The following is a 25,573-nucleotide window of genomic DNA, read 5'->3' as shown; positions in this document are numbered from 1 at the left end:
AATGGTCTCGATGGACAATATTTGACGTTAAACCATTTTATTCAACATACCAATCGGTAACGGTAATGTAAAGGTTTTTTATCCAACAAATAACTGCATTTTTGAACATATGAACTGACAATATCATTTTAAATCCGTTATTTTTCCGTTCCGGAATCACTCAGATAACACAAAATCGTAATAGAAAGTTCACATTAAATCGTTTTCATGCCAATTTCACATTGGAATTGTATAATGATTAGAGTATGTCAAATCGAAGTGAACAATAAGTTGTTTTGCATTCGTGCATGTCTTCATATACAATTCATGACTGTGAATTATAAAGCAGGATAGACAATTGCAATATTTGATTATATCTTAATCATATATTCAAGAGTATTTAGTTGTGTGTTATAAAAACTGCGCAAAATATAATTACAAATAGTTGTCAAAATTTTCGCACGTATATCGCCTCCACTTTGGTACATATATGTAATATATGTGAAATATAACTTTTTCGTTCAGATATGCTTTCGTATAGGGGAGTGTCGTCGTGGTTGGGCCACGTTTTGGAATTCGCCCATAACTTTCGTTTCAAAAGGAATTTTGGAAATCTAAATACATCGTTGCAAAGGTCTAAGAATAATGTATATTTCCAGGAAGTTTTGAACTGATTGCTTGAAAAATAAAAAAGTTATAGGCATTTACGTGAAGACAAAAAATGTTGTCATAGTCGGGCCATGTTGTACAGCTTGGGCCACCGCAGAAAATCTAAGACATACGTATTGAAATTCTATATAGAGGCATGAAAAGAATGAATTCCGTGAACAACGGCTCATATATGCACAAATACCTTATTTTTAATTGCATTCTTGCGAAATTTTGGCGATCTTGTAAAATCAGTATTGCTACAATTGCCTTTTCCGAATTGTACAACTGCAATGAAATAACAATAAAAATCTAAGTATTTATCGTATTAATTTTGCTTCATTTCATCACATTTCACGTGATTGACATTCTCTAGCGATTATTGCGCTTCTGCGCTTAAAATTATGGTGGCCCAACCATGACTACTCAAGTGACCCGACCTGTACAAATAGCGCTTTTCTAGTATTTCACCTTAGCCTTCCCAAACACCTTACTGGAGGGAATTTTTCTATAATCTACGTGTGCAGCACAACACACTTCATACATTTTCAAAATTTATCTCGATAATTGCATTTCATGAATCATTTCCTGAAGAGAAGTTCATTGCGCGTGGAAAACTTTTTTTTGGAAGATTTAGTCACTGAATTCAATACGGGTGTTTTGAATACACGATTGAAACTCACAATATTGTGAAAAGTTAGCTATCACAGTAAGAAGTTTTACAATGATTGTATCATAGATATCATGAGTTACTAAAACTGCAAAATCGTGATGGCCCGACCATAACAGTGGCCCGACGATAACGACAATACCCTACCTCAGTTGCAATCGAGATATCCAGCTTTTTACGAGCCATAATGGCGGACGTGTTCGTAATATTTGAACAGCATTTTTGACATTTCCCTAATACATCGCACGTTTTCTTTCCGTACATTCCTTTAGTTTTACCGTGAACGCGCGGAAAGAAAATGTGCGATGTATTATGAAAATATCAAAAATGCTGTTCAAATATTACGAACACGTCCGCCATTATGGCTCGTAAAAAGCTGGATACAAACCAAATGGTTTACTGGGCAGATGTACTGAAATACAGTGAACCCCCGTTCGTTTGAACGATTCCTCATGCAAACTAACGGGGTTAGTTTTTAATTTGAACAACTGGTAACCCTAAATATGCTGGAACTTGTGTGAACTGGCTGCCCTGCTCTTTATTATTGTTTTGGTAGTTTGATTCAGTTGGCAGTTGCAAGCAGCGAATATTCATTCTCCGATCGGATTTCTACCATAATCGTTGGGAAAACGCAATGTGAAACAGAATAAACACGCTAGATCAGCACAAACAAATCATGTTTATGTGCATTGTCTGCATAAGCAAATGATGTCATAATGAGTATGACGTTTGAACCATTTTTAATTTGCACGTCGTGCAAACCAACGGGGTTCAAATTAAAAAGTGTTCAGATTAAAAACGGCCAAACGAACGGGGGTCCACGGTATATGTTTAACCCAATTTTGTTTGCTTACTGAACTACTTCACGATCGCCTCTTTCAACAGCACTCTATCGATATTCAATCCAGCTTTTTACGAGCCATAATGGCGGACGTGTTCGTAATATTTCAACAGCATTTTTGACATTTCCCCAATACATCGCACGTTTTCTTTCCGCGTGTTCACGGTAAAATTAAAGGAACGTACGGAAAGAAAACGTGCGATGTATTAGGGAAATGTCAAAAATGCTGTTGAAATATTACGAACACGTCCGCCATTATGGCTCGTAAAAAGCTGGATAGAGGATTCTGTATGTTCATAAGTCACCACCCAGGTAACCGCTAAGCACTGAATTAAGCTTGAAAGCTGCTCTATATTTACAAGTTACATGCTGCCAGATATAATTCAGCATTGTCAATGCATAGCAGCTTTAAAATGGCATTCTCAATGTTGAATTAAAATTTACTTGAAGCACTATGAAAAGCTGATTAGATGCTCTAAGCAAGCTTTATTGCCGTTACCGGCATCAAAAGAGATTTTGAACACTGCTCACACTTGCAGGAATTCTCATTGCGAACGTACGTGTAATAAAAGAAAAAATGCTTCCCTCTTTTTTTTATTCTATATTAAGGTTTTCAGCCTGCGGCTGGTTCGCCTCTTCTTCCCTCTCTTTTTATCTTACGCACAATCCTGCACCGCCGATAGAATAAACATCATCACGAATCTATATGGCATATGCAGACGGATTTTACAAGAAATATTTCTATCCAGCTTTTTACGAGCCATAATGGCGGACGTGTTCGTAATATTTGAACAGTATTTTTGACATTTCCCTAATACATCGCACATTTTCTTTCCGTACATTCCTTTAGTTTTACCGTGAACGCGCGGAAAGAAAACGTGCGATGTATTAAGGAATTGTCAAAAATGCCGTTCAAATATTACGAACACGTCCGCCATTATGGCTCGTAAAAAGCTGGATACATATATGCCATCACATAAAAAGAAAATAAAAGCACAGAGAACAGACATCTAGGCTGGCATACCCAACCTGTGTAAATTTTTATAACGGTCATTTCGAAATAACCCCTCGTTCACGTTAAAGTTACCCGAAGTTACTCCTCGTATTTGTTAGTTTGGCGATTCGTTTGATGGCGGCGCCACCCGCAAGCATCTGTCAAAACTGAGATCCAATATATTTCTTTCCCTTTTTTACTTCAGTCCTGCAAAAACCAAAAAAAACATCAAAAGCTCATCAGTAAACAAACCGAACGATGGGAATGGTACAAAGGTTTGTTGATACTATCGAAACTAGTGTGGTATCGATAGTATCGTCAAACTTCATCGTTAGAAATGATTTGCGATTTGTGACACACACGTGGCAAAATTCGGTCTTCTTTTGATGTTATCGTGTTGTTATGCTAATTATCATTATTATTACTGTTGATGTTTGACTAGTTTTGTTCGAAATAGTATCCGTCAAATCATCGATAAATAGCCCCGTAATATCGATAGTTATTTCAAGTGTTATCTCTCATCGTAAATTGACGGAAATATTTGACGGTGATTGACAGTCAATTTAGTTTGGCGATTCGTAGGCTAGGCGGCGTTTGATAACTGTTGTAGTTTTAACGGTTTTTCGTTTGAATTTTTACACAGAAAATTACGAAAAATTTGTTCTAGCTTGGATGTCTGTTCTCTGTGATAAAAGGTAGGTAATTCTCCCAAAGCGCAGCTTATGGAAGAAATGTAAAAAATAAAATCTTTCCCTCCATTCCACCGCGATAAGCAAATCACCCAGGTAACCGCTAAGCACTGAATTAAGCTTGAAAGCTGCTCTAAATTTGCAAGTTACATGCTGCCAGATATAATTCAGCATTGTCAAAGCATAGCAGCTTTAAAATGGCATTCTCAATGCTGAATTAATATTTACTTGAAGCACTATGAAAAGCTGATTAGATGCTCTAAGCAAGCTTTATTGCCGTTACCGGCATCAAAAGAGATTTTGAACACTGCTCACACTTGCAGGAAATCCCCTTGCGAACGTACGCGTGATAACAGAAAAAATGCTTCCCTCTCTTTTTGTCTTACACAAAATCCTGCACCGCCGATTAAATAAACATCAACACGAATCTGGCATATGCATACGGATAATATGCAAGAAATATTTCTATACATGTATGCCATCACATAAAAAGAAAATAAAAGGTAGGTAATTCTCCCAAAGCGCAACTTATGGAAGATATGTGAAAAACAAAATCTTTCCCTCCATTCCGCCTTGATAAGCAAATCAAACATCCGAGTTAAGAATTTCGGTAATTTAAGTAGAGCTATTGGCAGCTGACTCGCAACTACCGTTTACAGATCAACTGGTAAAGGCGTTGCCCTACTCCTCTATTCCTATTCCTATCGACAGATTGGCTGGCGGTTCAATTCTAACCGAAAAAGAAAATAACAAAAAGCAATCTTGAAACGTCAACAAAGTACACCATATAAGCATAACAGAGAGAGGGAAGATAAAAAAGGATGTACAAGATATTTTTCGCATTTTTTTATGTTTGACGTTTTACCGTTACGCAACAGGCGTTACGTTTTATGACTTTTGTAAAGCTCCAAGCACTAATGTAGCCGGATATTTCGCCAAAACCGGCTTTCTAGCAGCTTTTTATTGGCATATTGAACTATGCTGCACGATATGGCGTGCACCATAGGCTAATAAAAAGCTAGATTTCTGCTTCTATAAGTGCTCACTGGTTACTTGGGCAAACATCCGAGTTAAGAATTTCAGTAATTTAAGTAGAGCTATTGGCAGCTGACTCGCAACTACCGTTTACAGATCAACTGCCCAAGTAACCACGAAGCTTTATATCAATTCAATTGTAATGCTTTATAGTGCGCTACAAAGCATATCATATAATGTGTTATTTTCTTACATGTACAATAAATGCAGTAATAAAGTGGAAAAGGGCCCCACTATTGTCAAATTAAAGTTGCATTATAATAGCAATTGCTAAAGCACCATTACGGCATGAATTAAACATCGCTTCGCCTGCATTATCGACATATCGTTATTTTTAGCCTGTTTGCGAAAAAAATATAAAAACATCAATTCGGCCGGCGTGTCAAAAGACAAAAATAAATATATTTCATATTTATTTTTTAAGTCCGCTGGTTCTAGCAGCTTCTCAAGCTATGCGTTACTTCATTATTTACGACGAATGGATTTTTTTTTGCATTTCAAATGTTACCTTTAAGGAGACTTGAACCTGATGGGTGCGTGTATCCCTGCATAGTTCATTTGCTGGCGCCTTTGATATCTTAACCACAGCTGTTATAGATGAGTGGGTTGTAATTAGTCGTACTTAAATCGTCGTTCGTAGTTGATTTTAGAATTCAATTGGTTGAAAAAAGACAGCAGCAGTTAGGTGAAACAGAGTATGAGTAGTGGCCGTAAATAAGCAAAAACGAAGTCAAGTATAAGCATTTTATTAACATTTACGGTACGTTTTAAAGATTTGTCCTAAAGTTTGTAAGCAACATATTGTAACATTATATACGCAAATAGTGTTTTTAATAATGCTAATTTACGATAATGCTTAAACGCATTAGCAATGTTTATACAAAAGTTTTAACCATGCGAATTGCTGATATACCGCTGTCTGGTATTAGCGATGCCGAGCTACAGCCAATATGGGGTTATGCGTTAATGCTTGTGGTTACTTGGGTGGTAAAGGCGTTGCCCTACTCCTCCACTCCAAGCCACGTAATCGACAGATTGGCTGGCTGGCGGTTCAATTCTAACCGAAAAAGAAAATAAAAAAGCAATCTTGAAACGTCAACAAAGTACGCCATATAAGCATAACAGAGAGGGAAGATAAAAAAAGGATGTACAATATATTTTTCGCATTTTTTTATGTTTGACGTTTTACCGTTACGCAACAGGCGTTACGTTTGTCATAATTTGTAAATCGTAAATTGTAAATTTGTAAATGTAAATGTCATAATTTGTAAATCTCCAAGCACTAATGTAGCCGGATATTTCGCCAAAACCGGCTTTCTAGAAGCTTTTTATAGGCATATTGAACTATGCTGCACGATATGGTGTGCACCATAGGCTAATAAAAAGCTAGATTTCTGCTTCTTTAAGTGCTCACTGGTTACTTGGGCACCTGTTTCCATCGAAACGCTATTCCAAAGAGCATGGACACTAGTCCTTTTGACGCCAGGTATCGAAAGTGTAATCTGGAAAAACTTTCGAGTGTCATCGGTGCTTACTTAATCTAATACGAAACCGCAATCACGGTCAACCTCGCTCAAAATTTCCCAAAAGGACGAATACTTACTTTACTTTAGTGGTAACGGTTCGTTACCGATCCTGCGCCGAACGAATTATGGTCCTGCAGTACCGTCGGTCCTGGGCTGCCGTTCTCCAATCCCCACGAACACCAGCTGAACGTGCATCGTCTTCAACAGCACACGCCCACCGGGTTGCTGTGAGCCGAAAAAAAAACTTGGTAGAAGTTTGTAAAGCCACTTTAACACCCTTAAGCAGACTTAAAGTAATTTGAAAGCTGTGAGCCTAATGAAAGCTTCCACTCTACATATTAAGACCTTTACACACTTAATTGGGTATTTTAGTGGTATATACATTTCCGCATATTCTGACAAGATATGATGCCATTCAATCGCTACATGAAGACTTTTCCGAATTTGACTAATGGAAGTAATGAAAAAACATTTTTTTTATATTTGAAAAAAAATTTTGGAATAAGACGATAGCTTACAAGTAAACCACTTTTCTTTTTAGTTCGTCTTAGGCAACACAGTGAATAGATACACTATGGTCATCGAACGATACAGGTTTCATATGAGAGCTTTAAAAGCTCGGTTAAAATGAAGAGCTCTATCAGAGAGATAGAAGAGAGGGAGAGAACTTCTGACATCAAGTCAATCAATCGGCTTGGTTGATATCTGTCAAACAGCAAATCATTCTAGTTTTGATTTTTATTAATTTTTTAATCGAATATTGACTTAATTGAAATATAAAAAGAACTGCTAGATTCAGGAAACGACGGGCTATCAAATGAGATAGAAAAATCCACTTTTTTGGGAAAATTAAAATACCCAATTCCAAAATAAATTCTCGGTAAAGTAAAATACCGAACTACACAAAAATAGGTCTGTTTTTCCGTGATATCGGTAAACATTTCTCGTTTTACCGTAACTTGGAATATTATTTTACTGAGATATCGGAAATGAAGCTTATTTACCGAGATACTGCAATCTTATTTGCCGAGAAGATCAGTAAAACAGTAAATCCCCGAGCTCAGTAAAATAAAGTGCCGAATCTAGGTATTTCATTATCATTTTAACGAAATTTCGTTAAATACTACCGAAAAAAGCCCCAAACTGTTTTACCAAGATTTCGGAAAACAATGTCAAAAATTAACTGTGCGCGATCGACAGCAGTTTCGTTACCGGTGAAGTTAAAATTGTGAAAATGGATGATTTTTTTTCATAGATTGACATCGATTTTCGTAAAATACACAAGTGTACGACAGTATTTATAGATCAATGGCGGATCTGGCAGGAGAAAATTCTAACCGCGTATCGGCATCTCTTCAAAGAAATTTCGGATGGTAAATGGAATGTTTATGAATGTGTGAATGTTTTAACTTAACGCATAAATTCTTGCAGATTTTTTTCGATCCCTGGCTATCATTCGGTCTAAGAACCCTACCAGAGGCTGTAAGCGCACGCGTGATGCAGCCGCAATACAGAAAAATCCTTTGAACGGGTTGGTGCAATGGATTGGAGTAAGCTTTTTTAATTACTGTACTGAATTTTGGAAGATAAAATATGAAAAACATTTCTCTAGGTTGTCGATTCCCTCCCAACCCAATACGTGAATCCAGTGCTAATAATTCGTGGTGAGATGTTGCAGTGTGGAGGCCAATGCAATGGGTCATCTCATGGAAATAATACAACATCCCCGTTGGCTGCAATGCAGTAGTAGGCTTTTTTAAACTATGCGAATGCTACGATTAGAATAGTTTTATGGTTTTATTCAAAATTTTATTGATTTTCATAAACTTATTAAAAATACCGAGTTTTCAGCATATTAATACCGTAGTTCAGCATTTTCAGCTAGTGTTTTACAGAAAATCTCGTTAAAATTTGACAGTTTGGGTCGCTTACGCTTTACGAATTTTCGGCAATTTCAACCGAGTTTCAGTATTGATTACCGAATATCTTGGAAAAATAATACCGAGATTGTCGGTAAAGTTTGACAGTTGTTTGATGTTTTGGATTTCCAAGATCTCGGTGTTTCAATGTTTTACCGAGATTTTCACCGAGATCTCAGCTGTTGGGATCTCGGCAATTTATTTTACCGTGCTCGGTGATAAAATCTAAGTGTGTAAGCAGCCGTAAAACGGTTTGATGTTTATGGCTGTTTAAAAGCAGATTGTTTAGCAAAAAAATCTACTAAAGCCTTTTTATCAGCTTTTGGGAGAGAACTGGTTTGAAAAACTTAAAGTAGCTTACACATCACTTATTTAAACACCATTTGAGCGCTTACTTTATGCAGCTTTGATCGCCTTAAACCAACCAGTAAACAGCCATTGCTCTTGCAATTCAGCTACCGTTGTTACTTGGGTATACAACGCAAAGCAAATGAGATAAATGTGCCAGTTAGCTGGTACAACCAGCCTGAGATTAGTCCTACGTCGGCAATGCGGATGTGTTTTGCAGACAAAATCCCCCCGCTCTGATTATCAGTTTTTGCCGGATTCGGCTGGCAACACTGCCACTAGCATCAAACAGTCAAACATCGCAACATCGGTTTCTGTTTTCTGCCGGAATGAACCGACTTTTGGCTTCCGTCGGAAGCATCAAACAAAGGCTGTTACCGGCAATACTACAGCCGTACTGCCAACAGATACGCAATTTCTCTAACAATCCGAAACCACCGGTTCCGGAAGCGGACACAATCTTCGATAAAATAATACGAAAACAAATTCCTGCGGATATTATTTATGAAGATAGCGTATGCCTGGCATTCAACGACGTATCTCCTCAAGGCCCGGTCCATTTTCTGGTAATCCCCAAGCGACGCATTCCGAAACTGGAGGATGGAACCGCAGCTGACATAACAACCTTCGGCCATCTAATGCATGTCGCGGGACAGCTGGGTAAAGATAAAGCTCCTCAAGGATTCCGCCTGGTGGTTAACAACGGAGAACATGGTTGTCAGTCTGTGTTCCATCTGCACCTTCACGTAATCGGAGGTCGCCAACTCGGATGGCCTCCAGGTTGAAACCAAAAATAACCATCCCTAAACCTATCGTTACATAACGAATCAAAAACCGTTTTCAATCATCCGTTCTACTAGTTTGTTTTATTAAAGCCTAAAGTTGCAAACATTTCAAACTTTATCTTTCACCATGCATTTTCCGAATCCCTTCAGCAAGCTTCAGCCGCTCGTTGGCCATCTCTCGGTAGGCAGCAATCGCCAAATTGAGTTGAACTTTCTTAATGCAATGTTCCAGTACAAACTGCTCTACAAATGATAAAAACTTCTCGTTCTGCTCAAACTCTTGAGCCGTTCGCTCTGCAGACTCAATTATCGGTGCTTCCGTATTGAGAATGTACTGCTGCAATTGTTCCGAGCCCTCCGTATTGACTGAAACGCCGTGAAGTGTGCAGTAGAGGAAAACCAGCTCAGTGGCATTCCTCAGGTAATCCCGTTTGATCATATCCAACAGCAAATCGTCCACCAAGCGATGCCACGCTAGGAAAAAGCACATCGGTCCAAAATGCCGCGTAGATCGCAGCACATCGAATGACTTGTTGTCGTTCACATGTTGATACACGGTACCCGTTACATCGTGATATTCCTTTTCAAAGGGTTCATACTGTACACACGCCCTGTTCAGTACGAACTCGTATTCGCCAGAATCCAAAATCTTTTTCAATTGTGTACCCTCGAACATTTGCGGTGTTCGGATTTTGCGCCCTTCCAACGGGAAATAAATTTGATTCAGACGCTTTTTAGTCTCGTACGAAACCTCTTGCAGCGTCCCGTCCGTGAGACGTTCGACTATTGTTCGCTTATCATTGGGCACCCCGAAGGTAATATCAGTGAATACCATTTTTGTGTCTGAAAACCCCGTCAAAGCCGGGTCACGCGATATCACTTTCGGATTGTCCTTCATTACGGCGACGATGGGTGGCATCTGGAGCAACTTCTCAGCACGGCCAATCGATTTCTTCACCTCCTGCCGCAGTTGTTCGTCCGTCATGAACCGATACTCGATCGAGTTGTCCCTAACCGCACGTTTGCGGAAAATTTTGTCCAACTCCAGACGAGTCATCGAGCGAAGAAGTTTTTGCACATCTTTCCGAATAAATGCGGGAGCCGGATCTTTATCTACGGGGTACACAGTCATCAGATTACGGTACCCTTGGTTTCCGTACGATACTTACCGTAAGATAAAAATGAGGTATGCGAAGAAGCACCACTAGAGCAAAACCATCTTGCGGCACAAAAAGGATGTGTGTTTTTGGTGGCTGCGCTTAAAAGTACTCCGTTTAGCGAAAGTTTTATCATTTTTAGAGTACAATTTAGCCAAACAATATGTTCTACTGCACCCTGCACGATTCAAAACAACGATCACATTTCGAAAAGAAAATAAGCTGCTGTCAAAATAAGTACGGTGACCGCTCGATTTTCAAGCAGGAAAGACAAAGGCAATATTGTTAAATTTTACGTAAATTTGCTTAGTAAAGAGTAGAATATTTTAACAATAAATAAATAAATAAATAAGCATATAGAGTTTTTACTGGATTTCAAACATAGCACATTTCGAATTATTAACCTATAGAGATACCAATACTTTTGTTTTACAGCAAAAAATTCAAACATTACTGTACCGTGCGGTGTCTCAGTGCGTCAACCGTCAAGTGTCAATGACACTTTTTTTAGAGTGACTATATACAGAGTGGCGCCAAGTCATCCCAAATGTATGCAATGCGGTTTATCCTGGGTTTTTCTTTCTCTTTCCTGCATACGCGTTGGATAGGTTGTCTGCTCGATTGGAATGACACTGACAGATAATTATCATTCCAATTTTGACATTGTCGCCACTCTGTATATAGTCACTCTAACTTTTTTATACTTTTTATCTGTTACACTCGTTACACATGTTAGAGTTTGAGTTTAGTTATTTCTTGAATGAAATAACGAAAGGGCGTGTGCAAACTAGGGTCAAACAGAATGCTGCGCCCAAGGCTGCGTCAACGCATCCGTCAGCGTCAATTGGACAGTAAACCCCATCCCCATGGGAAAACTGTCAGAATAACGATAACGGACTGAAGACTGTCGCAGTGGCCTTTTAACCCAATGCCCTTCTGGCATACAAAAAAAAAAAAAAAAACGATAACGGACGCGTTGATGCAGCATTCTGTTCTGCCCTTTATGGAGATATTTTGGCCCATGCGTTACGCGCACATTATTTGGCCCTTAGTAGCTGACAGTAAGCTGGCTTGCCCAAAGACCATGCACGCTTTTTTAATTCGGAAATCAATATTTGTGGACCAGTCAAGCTTGGAGTTGAGAATCAACCCCACGTACTTCATTTCGTTCACAACATCAACATCCGAATCGTAAAAGCGCAGAGCGCGAGCTCCATTGGTATTTCTACGTCTTGAAAATAAGACGATAGATGTTTTGCTCGGATTTACCGAAAGTGCAGTTTCTTGGCATCACGTTTCCACGACGCGTAGTGCCTGCTGCATTAAGTCAAATAATGTGCTTATGCACTTTCCAACTACTAGGATGGGATAGTCATCCGCAAAACCATATGACGGATAGCCTAGACCATTGAGTTTCCTCAATAGGCCGTCCGCCACAAGGTTCCATAAAAGAGGAGAGAGAACGCCACCTTGTGGACATCCACAAACACTTTTCTTCCAAATGCTTGCTTGCCGTAAGGACGAAAAAAGCAATCGGTTACTAAGCATTTATTCTATCCACTTTATGATTATTGAAGGCACATTATGATAACGTGCAGCCTCCAAAATGGAAGCGAAAGATACGTTATCAAACGCGCCTTCAATATCCAAAAAAGTTCCTAAGCAAGATTCCTTTTGTGAAAAAGCAACCTCAATTTTATCCACCACATCATGTAATAAAGTGGTTGTAGACTTGCCACTTTGATAAACATGTTGTGCTGAATTAAGAGGAACTTCTACTAAGCTTGTTTCGCGGATGTGGTGATCAACAATCCGCTCAAGTGATTTAAGCAAGAAAGACGTTAGACTGATTGGTCTAAAACTTTTTGCTTGCCCGTATGTCGCGCGTCCATCTTTAGTCTAAGCCTAAAACAATTTCTGGATTGTTTCGAATTTCAGCTTCCACACAGCCTATAAAAGAGACATTCCAAGATTTCTTTGTCATTCGAACAGTATTCGCCGCTCGAACTTCGAATGTTATTAACCTGATAATCTTTCGATTTTGACAGTATTTTATTAAGTCGACTTGCCTCTCCGAAACTGGAAACGTTGCTGCAGAAACTGTGCCAGCTCGTGCGTGCTGAAGATCGTAGAGCCTTTGCATAGGCTTTCAGGGCCTGCTTGAAAGGCTCCACGCCATCCCTCCGACGTCTATTCCAGGCTCTCCCGCATCGTTTCTTTAGTTCCGCGAGATGAGAGTTCCGCCATGGTGTTCCTCTAGCCGTTTTAATAGTTTTTAGCGGGCAGGATACTTCAAAAGCTTCCGCAATAAAAGATATTGTGACATCTACAGCCACATCCAAGTCGATCGATGACTCAATCGTCGGTTCGAATCCTTGAAATTTCGTCGCCAGTTCCTCCTCAAAGAGTTCCAGTCGAAAAATCTCGGATTGCGAAATGTTGCAGCGTTCAAGGCGACACCCAAATAATCAAAATATATAAAGCAATGATCAGATATTGGTGTCTCATTTGAAACATGCCATTGTGCCAACTCATGACTGATCCTGTTAGAGCAGAGTGTAATATCTAACACTTCCTCTCTACCAGCTCGTATGAAAGTTGGACAATTGCCAATGTTGAGTATTCCCAGATTGGTACTACTTAAATATTCCTTCAAATCAGAGCCTCTCAGATTGATATCCGAGCTGCCCCAAATGATGTGATGGGCATTGGCATCACTGCCTACAATGAGCGGAAGCCCATTAGATTGACAGTATTGTCCGTTTCTTTGGTAACAAAACGCGCCGCTTACTTTTTTGATAGCTTGAAATCGTCGCAGAAAGAATCTGCTTGGCTGTATGTAAGTTATTAGTATATATTATGCTTGTCTAGCACGTAAGCCATCGATTTACTTGACAAAATAAACGATATTTGCCCTCGCGACGATTCCGGCGATGGTTTCGTCCGCGACGGTTATAATTCATCGCGTACGAAAGGGTGGGAAATTGATAATATCTCACCACATTTCTGAAATCGTCGCTGGGAGACGGTTCATCGTGTGGTAAGTATGCAGAACAGTAGACATAGCACCTATGGACATCATTCACGACGAGTTCTACTGTGACTGCACAAATATCTCGAATAGTCAACTCAGAGATAAGGCATGCACTTATTGACCTATGCAACAATATGCATGCCCTAGGCATCAAACGAGGATTTGTCATACCAGTTTTGCTGAAAACAGCAAAGTTCTGTGTAGAGAATATGCCAGATGCTTAGAATAAAAATTAGAAAGCATAAAATAACCCTCTTCTGCTTTGTGTAGTATATAACATATGGCCATGATTGATGAGCATGATCGTATTAGATCTGCAAAAATGACCCTCAATATGCATGTATGTATTTGCTTGCGTTTGGGGTTTATTGAATATCGGTGAGAATAAGAGAGAAATAGAAGCAGGTTGCGTTGAGTTACTTCGGAATCGAAACTATTCGATCACACGAAAGCGCGATGAGTGTGTGTGTGGTAGAATTTGAGTGGGATGGGAATTCGCAAAATAAAGAGAGCTGGGTGAACTAAATTGCTCTGAAAAGTTGAAGCTTCAGTTTTTGGATGGATGTATAGACGATCGGTTTGGTTTTTGGTCTTCGGCGAACGGCATCTTAAACACGGTCACGACATTCTGGTTTCCAATATCCGTCGAATGAAAGTACCCCTTGCGAAAATATGGCTCCTGAACCAATGCGATGGTGACAGAGCCATTAAAAAGTTTTTCGCATAAATTCAAATTTGCTGCCCGTTTGTGTTGAAGATTTATTTGTGCGACTCTAACTATTTGACTAGCGGAGTATATGCACAAACAATCTCCAACACAGATCAGACAGCAAATTGTAAGCGAAGCCAATTATGTTGGCCAGAACGCACTTGGCGTAAAACCCATAAGGGAAATTGGGCAGGACTCCTATGTTGTTGCCACGAGACACAAGTGACAACAAAGATCGACCGTACCAGAGCCCCGCATGGCACAGTGGGGGCAAGATGCCCAAAGCACTCTGTTCGCGACTGGTATGTTTTCACCCCTCCAGCCATTCAGTCATCGGCACGGAGTTAGACCTTGACTTAGGGGCTCCTGATTTGCCGACTCTCACGACAGGATCAGGTCCCGTGGCTCAATTTTTGCCCAAACGTCCAATTCGGCACCAACCGCCAAAGGGCATAACTGCAGATTGTGTAAACAGACCGATTGAGAGTCACTCTCTCTCTCTCTCTCTGTGCTAAGCTAGCAGAGAAAATAACTCTCTCCCGGTGTGCCCAGACCCCGCAGCCACGCCCTCCAAAAAACCGGCGCCGAACTGCATGATTAGGTAGCTGGAAACCACACGGCGAGTGTTCCACCTTCTCTGTCTGCGTACGACAACCAATGTTGCGTACCACCAGGTGCGCGGTACCCCAGCCGGCACCACGTGGAGGTAGAGATAGGAGTTGGAAAACAGAGGTGATATATTTGCACATGTTCACTCACTTGCCAGCCAGAGATATTTTGGCCCATGCGTTACGCGCACAATCTTGGGTCCTTAGCAGCTGGTAGGCATCCATGTCAGTTAGCTGCGGGGTATGAGTACGATGCTGGCTCAACAAGCCAGTCGTCGTATGTTCGAATCTCGACTGAGCGGTGCCACTACAGAATTAATAGAACCTTTGCCCTTTGAACCTTTGAAGTTTCAAGTTCTGAAGGACGTTTATACCCATGGCTTTGCTTTGCTTTTATGTTAGCATTGGCGTAAATGAGATATATCATCGATACTCTTCACACAAATTAACTCTTCGGCAGTCGGTGGTGCGCACGATTTCTGAGCCCTCAATGATGTTAATATTAGCTCTTGTCAACGCAAAGCAAATGAGATAAAGGTGCCAGTAGCGCGCTAACGCAAAACGCAGGTAGTATCAACATCAACCGGTTTTTTATTATTTACGTTTTTGTTATTGTATAAAAAAAGGTTGGTAAAAACAACTACGATATTTTACAGTCACTTGAATTGCTTCCAAGCATTGTAATTACAGCTAAAGCCTCGTAAAATTTGCCACCGGAAACAGATAAACCGTATAGTTACTATATATATAGTTCGGCGGATAGAAAACCAGGCGAATTGGCAACTCTGATTTTGAAATTAAATTGTGGAGAAATGTGCAGGTTTTTACGGAAAATAATCGCTAGTGGGTGTTGAAAATGACTAGCTCTATGAAAATAAAGTGTGTTTATTAACATTAGTCCCACAATTCGAATTTTGAAAAACGTGTGGCTCCGCTTTTGACGTTTATTTGGCTCCCGATTTTTGTATCCGCCGAACTATATTTATATAGTAACTATAATAAACCGTTGGTGTCAGATACAGCATACTCTGATTCAGTGAACTCCTGTAATCGAAAAAAAACTGTGGTCGATAGAAGCGCAGTGTTTATTGGATTCACATTACTAACGGTTGCAACTGGTTAGGGTAACTTTCGGTCCGGATGCCTTCGACTGTTCAATTTTGTTTCTTTGAGCGCCTTCGGCGAGCCAGTTTTCCATCCGATCGTGTTTACTCTTTTCGCTAACTCCGCTTTTCCTACTACAGGAATCGCTTTTCATATTTCATCCTGCTCTTCTTCTATCTCCTTCAACTTAGCTTCTTCTTCCAGCTTTCGCATACGTATAGCTCTTCATTCGTATACAGCAAAGTTTCGTTAATTGGTGGTTCGTTAATTGGGCGGTTCGTTAATTGGGCGGTTCGTTAACTGGGTGTTCGCTAATTGGGCTATGTGACAACTTGAATGTCAAAATTGTATGGAATTTTCGAGTTTAGAAATTTCTAACAACTGTCAGTCGGCCCAATTAGCGAATCAGCTAGAGTGCAGTCGTGGCCCAATTAACGAATTCAGGCTGTACACACATCCCTGGCACGACAGCTGTCAGCTGAAGCCGCCTCCGGTAGTGGTGGTAATAGAGGTAGACAACAAATTTTGAAACAAAATTTACACGAGACAACGCATGTATTTAATGCTGCGCAGTATGACGAATGCAGCGTGTTGTTTCCCCTCTGTCGTGTATCGTAAAAAAATTACACTATCTAAAGTCAGAATTTTTCCTATCTTACGTTAGCGATAACAGAAAAAACGAACTTGTTTCACTATCTACATCCCACATGCAACAAATTTTCTGAAGCATAAAACCGTATGATTGCGTAATTCTTACAGATGCTGTCAAATTTGACGTAAAATCGAGCCAGCAAGCCTGGCTCAAACGGCTTCAATGAAAATGTATGAGAAAGACGTTCGTGCCAGGGATGTGGCTGTACACTTCTTTTTGAATTTTTTTTTTGCTCCTCTAGAAGTTGTAAGCCAAGCTGCAGTTTCTGTGACACTCGGCTACTCTTGCTGACAGGCGACTCGTTGAACGATATTTCGATACAACATCCTAATTTGCCATGCAATCACTGCCCTTCCAGCCTTGCTTCCAGCTTCTGTCTGGCTCTGATGCAGTTGATTCAGTTATGCCCGCAAAACTATTATAATGTGATTCACGGATTCACGTATAATTTCGACGTGATAATTATTTTGAGTGTATAGGATAATGCTAACGGCTGTAACGTTCGGGTTTATGTAAATATGTCAAATTTTTGTTATTCTTTTGATCATTTTCCATGTTTCATCGGTCGCCTGCGTCGTCTTTGGTCGGTCGGGTCGGTCGTTCTGTTTTTCGTAAAGTTCGAATACAATATTGATATAATTTGTTATATTAAAAAGCTAGAAAGTAGTTCATGCGATTCTAGCTGTGATTCTGTGTACGGAGTGTTTGTTTTAAAGACGGGCATAAATTAATTACTATTTGCAGTGGCTTATTTCCAATCTCATTCAATTTCAATTTGCTGGTTAATTCGGACGTATGTATGCGTATTTAATTGCTAAAAGGTATAAAAAACAGTACACGACTAATCACTCCATACACTTGTGTGCAAAACTAGAAAACTTGACCGATTGAGCAGTGATAAAGCACTTCTGAAGTGGCTTTGATCGCCACGCCAGTGGTTAAGTCCAACGAGAGTCCGGCGAGTGGCAGGCAGACCATTCTTTCGCACATTTCACCAAGAAAAGCGTAGATTTACCAAATTTGTTTACGAATTGGTGATTGCAAAGCTGACCGCAAAACGATGGCTCAATCGAAACCGTTGAACGATGTGTTCAGCTACCTTTCCTGGGTGCATGCAGCTTCAGGAGCAACGGTATGCATGAACTGCTAAATGGGACAATGGCGTAGGTAATTTATTGCTCTTTATTCATTTCAGGGAAGTGTGGTTGCTATGTCGGCCTTTTATCCGCTGGATACCGTGCGCTCCAGACTGCAGTGTAAGTATTATCACATGAACAGTCGAGTGCATTTATGCAGGATTAACACTGTTAAAGGCACAAATCTGATTATCTTCTCTGGTTATGACTATATTTGCATTCATTGCAACTTTACATGGACAAGTCATTTGTTCATGTGTAGATTTTTAATCAACCCTTTATCGATAACATCACTTGCTAGACTTTGCTAGACATCGCGTGCTAATCTTCTAAAGATAGCTGAACCATAAAAATAGGCTGCCGAATGTGTGGAAATACCTTTTTATGACTAGTTTTATTATATAGCCTTAGACTTAGATAATAACATTTAACTAAATTTGTTTTCGTTACAGTGGAAGCGCCGGAACGGCGAAAGGCGCAAAGCACCTGGGCTATCCTGAAGCAGCTGGTAGCGGAAGAGGGCTTCCAAACGTTGTACCGTGGCATCGGCCCGGTGCTGCAGAGTCTGTGCATCTCAAACTTCGTCTACTTTTACACGTTTCACAGTCTTAAGGCGATCCGGGGTGCTGCCAACGGAGGCAGTCAATCGGCACTGGCTGATCTGGTGCTCGGCTCGCTGGCCGGTGTCGTCAATGTGTTCATGACAACCCCCTTCTGGGTGGTAAATACGCGGCTAAAAATGAAGGGCTTGAACCATCGCGTTAAGGACAACACGATGCATTACGATAATTTGCTGGACGGATTGATTTACATTTGGCGTACGGAAGGAGTCAAAGGTTTGTGGGCCGGTTCGGTTCCGTCCTTGCTGCTGGTGATTAATCCTGCCATTCAGTTTATGGTGTACGAATCGCTGAAGCGTCGGCTGGTCCCGGATGTGAAGTTAGCCTCCAGTGCTTCGTACTTCGCTATGGGAGCGGTGGCCAAAGCGATAGCCACTGTGCTCACCTACCCGTTGCAGCTGATACAAACCAAATTGCGGCATGGTAATACGGATAAAAATATGGATGTTCCTCCGGATACGGATATGATTCAGTTGCTATTGATTATCCTCAAAAAGCAGGGAGCTGCCGGTTTGTTCCGTGGCCTGGAAGCGAAGTTATTGCAGACGGTACTGACGGCAGCGCTTATGTTCATGACATATGAGAAGATCGCTCGTTTCGTGACGTTAATTCTGGTGAGAGCTAAGAAGTGATAGTAGAATACTCGTACAATTGTAGTGTTTTTTGTCTGCCGGTATGGGTAAAGGTTTTTTGTGCTCAGAATTCCATGGCATTTTTAATATTTATGCATTCTTTCCCAACTTATCTAGTCCTGCACATTCCGATACACAGGTTTTTCGCCACAGGCAATCAAATCATGTCATCACACATGTGAGTTTTCCTCTAAATTATCTGTAGTTTTAAATTAACGCAACTGAACCTGTGGGTTATTTATTTCAACTATGGTATGGCTCTTAGGCATTATTAGGTAGGTTCTAGTAGAATAGTTACTGTTTGCAAAGTAGTGCGACAAATTTGACATTGAAATGTTCAAAGCCTCATATAAGATATTGCAACCGTGTTTGTATGCTTGTAGGCCAAAATAAAAAAGAAGCAAATTAGGGTCAAAAGAAATGTTTTAAATTTGTTGAAAGAATTGATACCTACTTGACTATGAAATCTCGCATAGAAAACGCTCCACCATCGAACTAATCCATCAATCCAGCCTTCTTGACGTAGTACACAACTGTGCGACTGTTTACCGTTATTGGCATCGAATTCCTTACCGGAATGCAATGACTGTGGTATTATAGTAGCGGGAATCCTGCCAGCGAAAAATTATCGTTCCTGTCCCGCCGGTCAGGCAAGTCAAATGGGTTTCCAGCTCTGAGTTTGATCCGCAACTGAATTGAGCTAATTTACTACCAGAACGTGCGTGGACATACTTACTTACTTAGGTGGCTTGCCGTCCTAAGACAAAGCCTGTTGTTGAAGTTTTCCCATGTAAATGATGCTTGGGAACTCTGTATTCACGGCCCTTTTGAAGGATTTGCCGCAGTGTAAATATTTGATCCGTTGTAGACCGACCTTCGACGAAGCCGGCTTGATAAGTTCTCACAAATCTACTCGCAATTGGTGATAGACGGCGGAAAATGATTTGGGACAGCACTTTATAGGCGGCATTGAGAACGGTGATCGCTCGATAGTTCTCACAGTCCAACTTGTCACCCTTTTTATAGATCGGGCAGATAACCCCTTCTTTCCACTCCTCCGGTAGCTGTTCCATATCCCAAATTCTAACAATTAGTCGGTATAGATAAACGGCCAGCACAAAACCTTTGCGAGATGCGTTCAGTTTCTGGTAGAACTTTCGCGTTTCTTGAGAGCGATGCAGCCGCTCCAACTCTGCATATTCCTGCTCTTCCAGGTAGCGCTTTTTCTCCCGAAAAATTTGGTTTCGCTGCATCTTCTTCTATTTGTGGCTTTCCACGTTCTGACGCGTGGCACTGCGGATCTTGGCCGCCCGCGCAGCGTTCTCCTCATCCATCACCCTCCTACATTCGTCAAACCAATCGTTCCGCTGATTCCGGGCCACATGCCCGATGGAGCTCTCCGCTACACTGCTGATGCCTGTTTCGATAGTGCTCCAACAGTTCTCGAGAGGGGCTTCGTCCAGCTCGTCCTCTTCCGGCAGTGCAGCTTCGAGTGAATGCGCGTAATTTGCGGCGACGTCTGGCTGCTTCAGCCGCGCGAGATCTAACCGAGGCTGGCGTCGGTACCGAATGTTGTTCACAATGGAGAGTCTTGGGCGCATCTTAACCATCACTAGGTAGTGGTCCGAGTCAACGTTAGCGCTTCGCTTCGATAGGATCTGACGTCGATAATGTCTGAGAAGTGCCGACTGTCGATCAAAACGTGGTCGATCTGTGATTCTGTCTGATTTGGTGACCTCCAGGTGTACTTGTGATGAATTCTGTGCTGGAAGAAGGTACTACGAACGACCATATTCTTGGAGGCGGCAAAGTCGATAAGTCTTAGGCCCATTTCATTGGTCCGCTAGTGTGCGCTGAACCTTCCAATCACCGGTTTGTATTCCTCCTCCTGGCCGACCTGAGCATTGAAATCCCCGATGACGATCTTGATATCATGTTTTGGGCAGCGGTCGTATTCACTCTTCAACTGCGTGTAGAATTCATCCTTGTCGTCATCGGTACTTCTGAGGTGAGGGCTGTGCACGTTGATGATGCTTATATTGAAGAATCGACCCTGCACATTCGAGGATTGATTGGCCACGACCCAATCACCCGTTTCCGCATCTCGCCCATCACTATGAAAGCTGTACCCAGCTCGTGTGTGTTGCCGCAGCTCTGGTAGATGGTATGTCCATCGCTGAACGTACGTACCGTTGAGCTCTTCCAGCACACCCCCTGCAGCGCTACGACGTCGAACTTGCGACTCTTCAATATGCCGGAGAACACTCGAGTGCTCCCTTGCAAGTTGAGAGATTAGCAGCTCCACGTCCCGAGTTTCCAATCCATAGTCCTTTTTCGTCACGTGGGTCTATTCCGATTGTTCCAGTAAGAATTTCCTTGTTCTTCGTTCCATGCTTTTGTATTTGTCGTGGTGACGGCTTGCAAAGCCTGCTACACTAGCCCCCTGTTACGCCGGAGGGCCAACGAAGCTCGAAAAAGCCCTCCTTTCCTGTCAGCATGCGACCTTGGCTTCCACCGGGGTTGGTTACCCGATTTCCATCAAAGTTGCTCGTATCCCGGCTGGTACCACGAGGAGGTAGGAATAGGAGTTGCTGAATAAGAGGCTATGAACCACTGTAGGGTCTATTTTATGCCTACACGTGCACAAGCAGGGATGCCAGATATACAGACAAATCTGTATTATACACTTTCCATGTTCTGATACAGACATGTTTTTGACTACAGATTTTATACAGACATGCGACAAACATTTCGCAAAATATAATCTTACCTTTGTCAAGGTAAAAGTAGGCTTTGATTCTATGAGATACGTATCCAACGACGGGAGGATGAAAATGGAAGAAGATATCTCTCTGGATTATTGGCAACGACATTTAGCATGAAAACACGGACACGAATCGGAACATGCAATATACTGACTCTTGCCCAGCAGGGCAAATTGGCTCAAGTTGCTAGGGAAGCTAGCCGCCTGAAGCTTGAGATCCTGGGGCTGAGCGATGTCCGCTGGCCGGGTACTGGCGAACACAAAACATCATCCGGACAAGTCTTGCTCTACTCTGGCATAGGTGAAAATGTCACTCGAGAAAGAGGAGTTGGATTCCTACTGAGTCCTGGGGTACTTGCGGCTCTGATGAAGTGGGAACCGATAAATGAGCGAATAATCGTTGCCAGATTCAGAACACGTGTTAGAAACCTTACAGTTATCCAGTGCTATGCGCTAACAGATGCTGCCGACCTGCAAGAGAAACAGGGTTTTTACAGCCAGCTGAACAACGTAGTTGAGAAGATCCCGAAGGGGAATGTTGCGATAGGGCGTTTCGGTATAGTGGCAACTCGCGGTTAACGATAAAACATGATATATTTCTAAGGACAAATTACACAAATAAAATGTGCTCCGCGAGCTGCTGCTATCGCAATAAGAATGATAAAAGATGATGGCCGTCACCGGATAAGAATGATCGCACACCGAGAGCCGCGGTAGCATCTGTCACGTTGACGGCTGTCAAGTGAAGAGTCCCACTGGTAGCTTCGGTGCTGTCATTTAACGGTTGGTGGGATGGCTTCCCAACAGGGGACATCCAAATCCACATGGGCGACTTCAACGCGAAGATTGGCTCAAACAACGCGGAGCTTGAACGCGTTATGGGACGCCATGGCCAAGGAGATATGAGCGAAAATGGGGAGCTGTTTACAGAATTCTGTAGTAATAACAACATGGTCATTGGTGGATCGCTCTTCCCCCATAGACCAGTACATAAAGTCACGTGGGTTTCCTGCGATGGCCGAACAGAAAACCAAATGGACCACATCTGCATCAGCCGACAATGGCGAAGGAGCCTTCTTGATGTACGCAACAAACGCTGCGCTGACATCGCATCCGACGTTTGCACGTCGCACGTGTCCAACGACGGGAGGAGAAAGTTGGGTGCCGCTACGACGTCCGCCGATTGGAGAACCCTGAGGGGAAAAGGGCCTTTGTCGAACGCCTTTGTGGAGAGAGACGAAAGCCGGCATTGAGCGAGCGCGAACCAGATCGGCTAAGACAGCTGCCCGTCAACGATACGCCAAACTGGAGAGGGCTGTTAAAAGTGCTCGTGGGCATGACAAGAGAGCTTGGACTAACTCCCTAGCCGAACAAGGGGAAATCGCCGTCGCCAATGGTGATATCCGTTTGTTGTACAAAATTTATCGCCATCGTAGTGATTGTGAAGCCCATAGTAAGCATTACTTCCGCTAATAATACGCCCACAGATTAAGAGGCTGTGATACGCCGTCGAATCTAACGGCTGGTGTAATTTCTGCCAAGGTAGACAGATTCATCGACTATCTCTAACTCATCGTCGTCGATAGTTACATTACTGCCCAAGCGGCGTCGGACGGCCTCGATTCTACCTCTATGCTGTACAGCAGCCATGAGAGACCATCACCTTGGTGAAGTCCTCTGTGTGATTCGAATGCACTCGACAATCTACCCGAGATCCGAACACTGCACCGTGTACCGTCCATCGTAGATTGATTCAGTTTGATGAGCTTTCTGCGGAAGCTACACTCGTCGATGACTTTCCATAGCTCTTTTTGGTCGATGGTATCATATGTGGCTTTGAAGTCAACGAACTAATGATGCGTGAGAACTCTGTATTCGCGGCGCTTTTGGAGGAAGTGCCAAGGTCGCTCGTACCGTATCAAGAAGTTCTCTCCACTTTACGACTAAATTTTGGGGCGCCATTTTAAGGGTTTACGTAGAGCGACAAATGGACTAGCGGCGGCCCTGGCAATACATGTGTCAAAACTATCGACTTCCGACAGAACCCATTGGCAAGCACCATTAGCAACGGCACTTCATTGGATAATTCCTAGGATTTGGGAGGAGGAGAAACTACCGGAGGAGTGGATGGAAGGTGTAGCCTGTCCCATATACAAAAAAGGCGACCGGCTAGATTGCTGTAATTACCGTCTCCCAGATTTTGTTGCGTCGTCTATCCCCAATAGCAAGAGAATTCGTAGGACAGTATCAGGCATGCTTTATGGGGGCCCGTGTTGTTATGGATCAAATTTTTACTCTTCGACAAATCCGCCAGAAATGTCGAGAGTACAACGGGCCCACGCATAATATTTTCGTGGATTTCAAGGCTGCATACGATACAGTTGAACGAGAACAGCCAGTGATTTGCTAAGTGCGCGTTTCGGGAACAAACTCGCCTTACACGGACAGTAGCTATTGACGGCGATGAACTGGAAGTGGTTGATGAGTTCGCATATTTGGGATCTCTGGACACTGCTGACGAAAATATGAGTAAGGAGATTCAACGACGCATTCAAGCTGCAAATCAAGCCTGCTTTTCCCTCCGTAAGATGCTTCGATCAAGGAGCATACACCGCCGCACAAGGCTGACGATATACAACAAAATGCTAATCAAACCAGTAGTCCGTAGATCGGACTTGAGACTGTAACTTTGCTTATGGAAGACATACGTGACTTGCCGTATTCGAACGAATGATGTTGCGGACTATTTTTGGTGAAGTATAAACGGAAACCGGAGAATGGTGCAGGTGTGGCTGGCTCGTGGTTCATGAGCTGCAGGCTCGACCTGGATAGATTACCATCGTACACCTGGCCAAAGTCGGTAGGTTACAGAGGACCAGTTGGGCGAATGTGCAGCAAAATCTGTTGTCTTCAATAAACCCACAGGCATCAAGAATAGAGGGACCTAGCGTGCTATAGATGGCTAAACCTGGTTAAGCCGACTGGCGAGTGTCGAGACGCTCAACAAATTGGCTATGAGAAGCTCGGGAAGACATGCATTGGAGGCAAACTCTTGATACAAAACGATACAGAGGCCCAACGTGAACAAGATGGCTTGATCACATCCAAGCTAACTTACAACTGTTGATACGCTCTATTGGCAACAAACCACGGACCGAGTGAAGTGCAAAGGAATCTAAACTGTTTCTTTTGATGATGGTAATGAATGGGGATACAATCCATCTCCTGCTGACCGGCAGCGTAATATTGTTTATTGTAAGATGTCAGAACATTTGATATGAAGACGGCTCTAGTTATGTCCCGACGTGTTTGCAGGGTGTCCAAGTTGATTAACTTGCAGCGCTGTTCGTAGCTTGGGATCATTTCATGGTAACCTACGGAGGGCAAAGCGGAGGAACCTCCGTTGCACCGACTCTATTCGACTGACACCGTTTTGGTAATACGGGCTCCATACGGGTGTGCAATACTCGAGGTTGAAGCGAACCAACGCACAGAAGAGTGATTTCAAACAATAAATATTGTTGAAGTGTTTGGCGATACGCATAACGAATCCCAGGTTTCTGCAGGCCTTGTCGACAACGAATGAAACATGCTGTCAATTTAGAGTCCAGCAGTACTCCAAGATCCTTGACGTAATCTACACGGCGTAAGGGTACGCTTGATAATCGGTAATCGAATATTGTAGGATTCAGCTTTCTCGAGAAAGCGAATATCAACAGTTGC

At 42.2% G+C, this 25,573-nt stretch overlaps 3 protein-coding genes across 4 annotated transcripts; 2 read left to right on the top strand and 1 right to left on the bottom strand.

Annotated features, from left to right (window-relative positions):
- Nucleotides 1-8,952: 8,952 nt before the first annotated feature.
- On the top strand, nucleotides 8,953-9,538 carry LOC128734905 (uncharacterized HIT-like protein Synpcc7942_1390). The gene has a single exon (XM_053829304.1). The coding sequence runs from the start codon at nucleotides 8,979-8,981 to the stop codon at nucleotides 9,432-9,434; it is 456 nt and encodes a 151-aa protein (XP_053685279.1). The 5' UTR covers nucleotides 8,953-8,978; the 3' UTR covers nucleotides 9,435-9,538.
- On the bottom strand, nucleotides 9,502-10,772 carry LOC128734904 (28S ribosomal protein S22, mitochondrial). Its single transcript, XM_053829302.1, has 2 exons — nucleotides 10,604-10,772; nucleotides 9,502-10,547 (listed from the first exon to the last, which is right to left on the bottom strand). The coding sequence occupies exons 1-2, from the start codon at nucleotides 10,725-10,727 to the stop codon at nucleotides 9,550-9,552; spliced, it is 1,122 nt and encodes a 373-aa protein (XP_053685277.1). The 5' UTR covers nucleotides 10,728-10,772; the 3' UTR covers nucleotides 9,502-9,549.
- A 6,526-nt stretch (nucleotides 10,773-17,298) lies between these two features.
- LOC128736895 (peroxisomal membrane protein PMP34) lies at nucleotides 17,299-19,489 on the top strand. 2 transcript variants are annotated; one of them, XM_053831396.1, is made up of 4 exons: nucleotides 17,299-17,491; nucleotides 17,573-17,830; nucleotides 17,894-17,954; nucleotides 18,287-19,489. In XM_053831396.1, the coding sequence occupies exons 2-4, from the start codon at nucleotides 17,759-17,761 to the stop codon at nucleotides 19,084-19,086; spliced, it is 933 nt and encodes a 310-aa protein (XP_053687371.1). In that variant the 5' UTR covers nucleotides 17,299-17,491; nucleotides 17,573-17,758; the 3' UTR covers nucleotides 19,087-19,489. The 2 variants fall into 2 exon arrangements, with proteins under 2 accessions (XP_053687371.1, XP_053687370.1); XM_053831395.1 differs by having other exon boundaries at nucleotides 17,299-17,830.
- Nucleotides 19,490-25,573: the final 6,084 nt, after the last annotated feature.

The sequence above is a fragment of the Sabethes cyaneus genome, chromosome 2, assembly GCF_943734655.1.
Source record: "Sabethes cyaneus chromosome 2, idSabCyanKW18_F2, whole genome shotgun sequence".
NCBI lineage: Eukaryota > Metazoa > Arthropoda > Insecta > Diptera > Culicidae > Sabethes > Sabethes cyaneus.
Note: the sequence above shows the minus strand (reverse complement) of the source record. Positions and strands in the feature narration are given on the sequence as shown.